Raw genomic sequence first — 9,826 nt, forward strand, 5'->3', positions numbered from 1 at the left:
AAGCTCCTAAATACGATCAGCAAACATTTTGTTTGCTGTTATGCCTTAATTCGATAAATATTCAGATTTTTGGTCAAATACTATAGATATGCATAAAATATTGTGTTAATTATGTTAGAATAGCTCCTAAGTTGACATTTTTATTTGTTTTAGCCAAAATAAAATATGTTTTAGTGTAATAGAGCTTAAAAAATAGTAGGAAATGTTTGCTATTTCAGCAAACAATGACTGCTGGCCCTTTTTCAGCAGACTTTCTGCTGTTTTAGCAGACTTTTCTGCTGTCCCTACTAACAAATTTCTTTGTGTGTAGATACAGATCGACTTAGAACCTCCATTTACTAGTTCTAGAATTTTATGTGCTTAATACAATAAAAAAGCTCGCTTGCCATAAAAAGTATTTGTATTTGTTGGTGTATGAAGCCTGCTAATTTTATGGAAACTTTTATAAAATTCTGTTTTTACTAAATCGGTACGATACTTACCATAACCCAAATTCTAGTCTACACTTGTTAATGCGAGAAATTTTATTAAATTTATTGGGGACTGTTAATAAGTAACTTTAATGACGCTGTTACCCATTTTACAAATTTTGTAAAATGGGGAAATGGGGTCATACCATTTGCAATGTTGACATTACTATTTATTTGTTGCACAACTACCTTACGTGCGTTCCATCATTGAACTAAAATTCTTTTAGTACACTCATCTTTTGGTTATACTAACCATTTGTTGATTCCCATGCTGTAGGCGTCACTATGCTGGTGGTTAGGTCATCAATTTTATGAAACATAAAACTAAATTGATCGACATTGGTTATTGTAACCAATTGAATGGTTATGGGAATTCCTATTTGATTTTGTGAACTTTTTTACAGTTGTGTTACATATATAATGGGGAAAATAAAAACATTGTTCTTGTAACAAAAAATAAGTTACTGTCATTATCTCCTTATTGTAATGATCGAATTGCAACCAAACATTTCTCTGGGTGCACCTTTAAGCCTAGTACTAAGATCACGTTTTCGCACGAAAAATTGTTATACTCCATATAAAAAACGTTAGCGCGGAATAAATGCGAAATCTTTGTTTTGAGCATTTTCAGACACATATTTATACAACCCTGGATTTTTTTCGCACGAAAAAATAGGCAGGCATATTATTTCGCATAAATAAGTTAACATTCCTGGGATTGAGACCCTATTTACGGAGATATATGAAGATATTCGTTTTTCGCAGAAACGAACTTAGTACTAAGCATTAGTGAAGAAATGACGATTTTAGCGACTAAAGGTGGGTATTAAGTTCGAGTTTAGCAGCTAAAGCCGTAATTTTTTTTCACAATTACTTTTCTTTAATAATTCATTTTAAAGAATATAAACTTTATAAGAAGTTGCTTAGGGCTATTCCCCATCAAGTTATAATAAAATTTGCAAAAAATATGTATAATTTTATGCCTTTTTTTACTGATTTAGTTTTCACTTTAGCGGCTAAAGGTGGGTATTAAGTTTAAGTTTAGCCGCTAAAATCGTCATTTTTTCACGATTACTTTTCTTTAATAATCCATTTTAAGGAATACAAACTTTTAATGGTGGGTATTACGTTCGAGTTTAGCCGCTAAAATCGTCATTTTTTTACTAAAGTGAAATCTAATCAGTAAAAAGGCATACAATTATACATATTTGTTGCAGATTTCATTATAACTTGATGGGGAATAGCCCAAAGCAAATTTTCACCAAGCTTTTATTCCTTAAAGTGGATTATGAAAGAAAAGTAATCGTGAAAAAATGACGATTTTAGTGGCTAAACTCGAACTTAATACCCATCTTTAAGGTGAGTACTATGTTCGGTTTTCCACCAAAACAATAAACTAAAAGTGTAAAAATATATACGAAGGCGATTATATTTTTATCATGTCTAGTCAAGTTTTGGATGGAAAAGATCCAAGGCATTGATTGCGAAACATTTAATATTTCAATTTTAATTAATTATAAAAAGTAACCATGAAAATGAGCGGGTTTTCAGCTTCGAAACTGAACATAGTTCTTACACCCTCAAAAAAAAAAAATCGCTTCTGTAACATATACTCCCAAACATATTTTGCTTCAAGCATATAGATTTTTGGGTATTGCCCAAACACTTATATGTTTGATTTCTTCCAATATATAATATGTTTGAAAGCATATTGGTCTAAACAATATAATATGTTTGGGTAGTCTAAGTTCCAAACATTTTGTATTTTTCCATCCAAATTCAATAATGTTGTCTTCCAAAAAACTATATGTTCTTATGTGACCATATAATATGTTTGGAAACATTTTGAACCCAAAAATATTATATGCTTAGAAGAATTTTCTCCCAAAGAAGATTGTGCTCAATTTTTTTTTCTTCCTAATTGTATATTCCCTCACATTTTTCTCACTTCCACTAGTTTTTAGCACCTTTTTCTGTAATACAAACATTTTAGAAGAAATTATTATATTTTATAATTTTTTTAATTTTACCTTTTGCCGGACGGGCATTCGAACAGCGGACCACACAGTTTGTAAGCCATCACACTAACCACTGGCCTACGTAGCTGTTATGGTCATCAAGAGATAATTATCGTTATAAGTTATATTTATATAGCATAGCTTGCGGCGCCCACGAGCCGATGCAAACATAACATTGTTTAACAACATAACATTGTTAAACATACATTTGTTGGCAGCGTGGAGCAGTGGTTGGTCGTCCGCCTTGCGTGACAGGGGACCTGGGTTCGATCCCTGCTTCGACCAACACCATTTTTTTTAAAATATATTTTTTAACATATATTCCAAATACGTTTGGAAGTTCCCGAAAAGGTGTTCAGCATTACATACTGTTTATGTATGTGGGAGCAATCAATCTGTTGGAGGGAGAATCTCATGAGCCAAAACAAAGTTCACAACTATTTTGAATAGTAGGTGACTTTGTACTCCGGATGATATTAAGAGTTTGAAAGAAACCAATAATCAGAGAATGAAACGAAAAGAATAAAAACACAAATGGATTTCAGATGTGTGGAATAATACAGGATTTATTTTCTGTATAAAGGTCTTACCAGTATGGATTGTAAATTTGAATAGAACAGAGGTTTTTTAGTTTCTGCGGAAATTGTACTTTGACATTGTTTGACAAGGTGGTGAATTTATGTTGTTTTCAAAATTTATCGATATCATTTTTACATGTATCTTTAAGGCAATTGGCCATTCTTAAAATCTCAATAGGGAATGCATTAAAGAAAAAAAATATTATTTATATGAAAAAATTAGGTGTTTATGTGGCATAAACATTAGCGCCCGCCTTGCAGTACGCCTGCAAAAAAAAAAAATTTGAAATTGTCAAACTATGTTTTGAGTACTAGTTTCAAGAAATTTCTAATGAGAACTCATATCAATTGTAATTCATTTTGCTAACTACACCCTCAAAAAAAAATCGCTTCTTTAACATATGTTCCAAACATATTTTGCAGGAAGCACATATATTATTGCATACTGCCGAAACATTAATATGTTTGTTTTATGTGAACATATTATATGTTTGGAAGCATTTTGAGCCAAAAATATTATATGCTTGGAAGAATTTTTCCCAAACACGATTGTGCTCATTCCCTAACATACTCGTAATTTTCACTTCCACGAAATTTTTTAGTTATTGGCACCTTTCTCTGTAATACAAATAATGTTGAAGAAATTATTCACTTTTATAAATTTTTTAAATTTTACCTTTCGCCTGCACGGAGAATCGAACCGAGGACCATACAGTTTGTAAGCCAACACACTATCCACTGGGCTACGTAGCTGTTATAGTCACCAGTAGATAATTATCGTTTTAAGTTACATTTATATAGCATAGTTTGCAGCGCCCACGAGCCCATGCAAACATAACAATATTTAACAGAAACATACATTTGTTTGCCACGTGGAGCAGTGGTTAGCATGTCTGCCTTGCATGCAAAGGGTCGTGGGTTCAATCCCTGCTCCGACCGAACGTTTTTTTTTGTTTTTTTTTTTTTTGTTTTTTTTTTTGTTTTTTTTTTCTTAATTTACACATTTATATTTATACTATATTAATTTTTTTAAATGAAACATCGAAATGTGCGTTATTAAAGATTTATAGTCAGTAACAGTGCTTGATATAAACGAAATTGAAAGATTTTTGGATAAAATATTATTTTTTATTGCAAAAATAACAATCTTGTAATAAAAAACTGTTTTTGTACAAAACTTTAAAATTTGGAAGGAATTCAAAAACTAACAAAAGAATTACGTGGAGTCGAGTATAAACATACATACATAATTTTATAATATAAACATAAATTTATTTAGGAGTGAACAATTTTTTACTAGCATTTAACACCATCGCTCTAAAATTCCTTTTATTTTTCTTTAATAATTCATTTTAAAGAAAATAAACTTTTTAAATTGTTTTAGCTGTAAAAGTCGAACTTAATGCCCGCTTTTTATTTATTGTGTCCGTCAACTCCTCGTGGACTACTTTTTAATAAAGAGAAACTAAACTTTGTTTTTTTACATTTTACTGTGTAATTTTTCACTATTTCCTCCTTATTTCATTTTTCCGTCCCAACTCTAAAAAGAGTATAGTGCCCTTTCGTTATTTTTATGAAGACCCCTGATTTCTTTTAACGAACCAAGAAAAAAATAATGCCAAAATGATAAACAAAACACATGTCCACACATACATAAAATGCTGCTCTCAAGGCGAAAACATAAGCTGTTTGTTTTTCAAATGTCTATTCTCTTGGTTCAGAATGTATATTCTCTTTATTCAAATTAAATAATATTTAGACTTAAACATATCAAATTTTTGGCCTTATCATAAAACAGTTTTCCGAAACAACATACAAGCGGTTTCACAGAAATTGTTCTCTTTTGACTCTTTTGCTGTGTTATATTGATATCTTTCGTCAACTCTCCCGGTTTCCATCTCTACTTCTCTCTATACTCTCTCTGTCGCTTTGAATAAAATATCACAACATATGTATGTTTAGTTGAAATTTGTAAATTTATATATGTTTGTATTCACACATATGATTTTTATGAAACATTCATGCCCCAAACATAATATATTCTAACATATTAACATAGATGTCCCAAACATTTAGTGTTAGCTTAGGAAAATTACATGTTCGCACTTAAATATATTGTGGTTTAAAATCGTGCCCGAAACACATTTTGTTTATATCGGAACATATGAAAAACATATTTTTCTAACAGTGTAGGTACAATTTTTACTTTCATGCAGTTTTAATTTTAATATTAATTTAATTTAATAGTTAATATAATATAAGGTAGTATTGTTATTATTTTTTTTTTATTATTTAAAAGTATAGTTTAAGGAAGTTCACGTTTGCATTAATTCTCAAAATTCAGTGCTTATTTCGGTTGAGTGTCTTCAAAAAAAAACTCCAAAAAATTCAATTAAAAGTTTAGATAATAATGATTAAATTAGTTAGGACATATTCCATAAATTGACCAACCAAAAATAGTATTTTGGGCAGTGGGTAGCCCACTTCTATTAAGGAAGCCCTCGCTAATAATTCTAGAATACACATCCACCCCTAAAATGATTGATATAGGGGCAGATTTGTAAAAATCTTTATCTGCTAAAACAAGATTAGAAAAGTGTTGGACATAGGATTGTGGAATCGACTTGCTGGGTGTATGCATAGATATGCGATTGTTGACCTTCAAAACAGTATCGATAGATATATCGGAGTTATGTGTGGATGTCAATGTGAGTGGGCAAATAGTTTCTTCTTCTAATGTAAGAGTAGTTAAATCCAATTTGTCCACACTTTTAGAAGAAATGCTGCTAGAATTAGAGCCGGAATCCAGTAGGCAACGTAGAAACCACTTTCCCTTTTTTGTAGTAACAGAAACTAAGGCTGTTGGAAGCAAAGTGACCGCATTTTGTTTCAGTATAGCTGAAAGGGTTGTGCTTGCTGAGTTAAATGCCGTCGATGGCGTTGAAGATACTGTAGCCTTTTCAGTTTTCAAAGAAGGCTTTTAGACGAAGATAATGATGAGTTTTTCCTTTGAGTATTCTGCAATTTTGGATGGGCATGGAGCAAGCTATGGTGATCCTTTTTGCAAAACCGACAACCAGTCGTAGTAAAACACGCATTCCCTGAATGTTCGTGTGCCAAGCAGTTTTTACAATAGCCATATTTTTGAACTGTCACTTTGCGTTTCGTAATGTTCATACTCAGAAAACGCTTACATTTCCGCAACGGGTGGGATTGCCTACATAGGCGGCAGATATATGAAGAAGTCCTTTTTTGTCCACAACGGTTGGTGTTGCTGTTTTTAGGTGACATTGTCTTAGCGAGTTTATGGAACTATAAACAAAAATATGTTGTTGATAGGAATTCGGAAATATAAATAAGGTATATTGTCGAAAGTGCTATTTATGGCGTATTTTCAAATGGGAGTACAACGAGTTTGGTGATGGGTCTGGTTATGATCCCTTTTTGAGTCCTGACTTCTGCAACTCGGACTCTGTTGTCCGCCCCAGGGTGTACTTTTGTAACGCGACCAAGACGCCAACAGTTTGGTGGTAAATTTTCTTCTCGTATAACTACCATAGCATTTTCCTGGAGGTTTTCAGATTTATGTCGCTTATGGAGTTCTTTAAGGTATTCCTCCTTCCATCGCAAACAAAAGTGCTGATGGATTACCTTTAGCCTCTGCCAGCGATTTACAATAGACATTGGATTGTCTCCGATAGACGGATCAATCGGCACTAGAATTGGGGAGCCTATTATCTGATGGCTCTTCGGAGCAAGGGGAAAGTGGACGTGAATTCAGACAAGCTTCAATTTTGGACAAGAGTGTTTGAAATTCTTCAAACGTATGTTTAAAATTTAAAGCAACTTTTTTAAAGTGACTCTTGAAGCTTTTTACCCCTGCTTCCCAGAGACCACCCATGTGTGGAGCCCCTGGAGGGATAAAATGCCAAGTAACATTTTGGTGGGCGTAATTGGATGTGACAGATTGCTGTGAAGTTTGTAGAAATTCTTTAGCTAGTTTCCTGGATGCGCCAACGAAGTTAGTCCCATTGTCGGAATACAAATGTAAAGGGCAACCACGGCGGGAAACGAATCTACTAAAAGCGGCCAAAAAGGCGGAAGTTGAAAGCTCGGATGTGGCTTCCAAATGTATCGCTTTTGTGGAAAAACATATAAAAACACAAGTATATCCTTTCGAAATGCGACACGCTCGGTCAGAATATGACTTAATGTCAAAAGGACCGGCGAAATCTACACCAGTATGGGTAAAAGGGCGAGTAAAATCTGATCGTTGAGGTGGTAAGGCGGACATTAACTGCGTTTGACATTTACGTCTATAGAGCACACATGGCTTGCACTTATTTACAGTGGCTTTTATCAAATTCTTTGCCTTTAGTATCCAGTACTGCGACCTGATTAATTTCAGTACCAGTTGGTTGCCTCCATGAAGGGAAACTTCATGGATAAACCGTACAAGGAGGCGAGAATATTGGGAATTATAAGGCAAGATGATTGGATGTCTCTCATTATATGTTAGAGCTGGTGAAGACGAGAGACGACCACAGACACGCATTATACCTTCGTTGTCCAAAAATGGATTAAGGTTTAATACACCCTCAAAAAAATCGCTTCTTTAACATATGTTCCAAACATATTTTGCAGGAAGCACATATATTATTGCATACTGCCGAAACATTAATATGTTTGTTTTATGTGAACATATTATATGTTTGGAAGCATTTTGAGCCAAAAATATTATATGCTTGGAAGAATTTTTCCCAAACACGATTGTGCTCATTCCCTAACATACTCGTAATTTTCACTTCCACGAAATTTTTTAGTTATTGGCACCTTTTTCTGTAATACAAATAATGTTGAAGAAATTATTCACTTTTATAAATTTTTTAAATTTTACCTTTCGCCTGCACGGAGAATCGAACCGAAGACCATACAGTTTGTGAGCCAACACACTATCCACTGGGCTACGTAGCTGTTATAGTCACCAGTAGATAATTATCGTTATAAGTTACATTTATATAGCATAGTTTGCAGCGCCCACGAGCCCATGCAAACATAACATTATTTAACAGAAATATACATTTGTTTGCCACGTGGAGCAGTGGTTAGCATGTCTGCGTTGCATACAAAGGGTCGTGGGTTCAATCCCTGCTCCGACCGAACATTTTTTTTTTAATTTACACATTTATATTTATACTATATTAAATTTTTTTAAATGAAACTTCGAAATGTGTGTTATTAAAGATTTATAGTCAGTAACAGTGCTTGATATAAACGAAATTGACTGATTTTTGGATAAAATATTATTTTTTATTGCAAAAATAACAATTTTTTAATAAAAAACTGTTTTTGTACAAAACTTTAAAATTTGGAAGGAATTCAAAAACTAACAAAAGAAGAACGTGGAGTCGAGTATAAACATACATACATAATTTTATAATATAAACATAAATTCATTTAGGAGTGAACAGTTTTTTACTAGCATTGAACACCATCGCTCTAAAATTCCTTTTATTTTTCTTTAATAATTCATTTTAAAGAAAATAAACTTTTTAAATTGTTTTAGCTGTAAAACTCGAACTTAATGCCCGCTTTTATATTTGATGGTATCCGTCAACTCCTCGTGGACTACTTTTTAATAAAGAGGAACTAAAGTTAGTTTTTTTACATTTTACTGTGTAATTTTTCACTATTTCCTCCTTATTTCATTTTGCTGTCCCAACTCTAAAAAGAGTATAGTGCCCTTTCGTTATTTTTATGAAGACCCCTGATTTATTTTAACGAAAAATTGTGCCCATAATGCCAAAATGATAAACAAAACACATGTTCACATATGCATAAAATGCTGCTCTCAAGGCGAAAACATATGCAGTTTGTTTTTCAAATGTCAATTCTCTTGGTTCCGAATGTCTATTCTCTTTATTCAAATTAAATAATATTTAGACTTAAGCATATCAAATTTTTAGCCTTATCATAAAACAGTTTTCCGAAACAACATACAAGCGGTTTCACAGAAATTGTTCTTTTTTCATTCTCTCACTTTGTTATGTTGATATCTTTCAACCCTCCCGGTTTCCATCTCTATTTCTTTCTCTATACTCTCTTTTTGTCGCTCTCTGAATAAAATATCACAACATATATATGTTTACTCGAAATTTGTTAATTTATATATGTTTACATTCACACATATTATTTTTATGAAACATTCATGCCCCAAACATAATATATTCTAACATATTAACATAGATGTCCCAAACATTTAGTGTTAGTTTATGAACATTACATGTTCGCACTTAAATATATTGTGGTTTAAAATCGTGCCCGAAACACATTTTGTTTATATCGGAACATATGAAAAACATGTTTTTCTAACAGTGTAGGGAACTAGATTTTTGGATATTTTTCTTTGCGGATAAAGCCATGTACTCATTGGGATAACACGCTTTCTGGCACATAATTTGGAGCTTATTATGGACCAAAAGGACTTCAAAGGTAGAAATATCTTTACTGGTCCTGTGAAAGCTTTGTCGGTATTTAGGATGCGTTCGATAGAGAAATCGGTACATATAAGCAATTACTCGAATTGCTCTTGGAAGCGAGGAAAACTTATCTAAAACATCCTCAAAATTTGTGAACAAGGAAAGGTTAACTTTTACGTTTTTCTTTTCTAAAATGATATCTTCTGTTTGGTGATATACTGGAAAGTTATCCTCAATATTTCTAAGGAAATGTGGGCCTTGCCACCATAGATCATTTTCGC

General features: G+C 32.7%; 1 protein-coding gene across 1 annotated transcript; it reads right to left on the reverse strand.

Moving 5' to 3' along the window:
- Window positions 1–6,772: 6,772 nt before the first annotated feature.
- LOC142224805 (uncharacterized) lies at window positions 6,773–7,621 on the reverse strand. Its single transcript, XM_075294589.1, has one exon. It carries the CDS (start codon window positions 7,619–7,621, stop codon window positions 6,773–6,775), a length of 849 nt encoding a protein of 282 aa, XP_075150704.1.
- Between the last annotated feature and the right edge of the window lie 2,205 nt (window positions 7,622–9,826).

The sequence above is a fragment of the Haematobia irritans genome, chromosome 2, assembly GCF_050003625.1.
Source record: "Haematobia irritans isolate KBUSLIRL chromosome 2, ASM5000362v1, whole genome shotgun sequence".
Taxonomy (NCBI): domain Eukaryota; kingdom Metazoa; phylum Arthropoda; class Insecta; order Diptera; family Muscidae; genus Haematobia; species Haematobia irritans.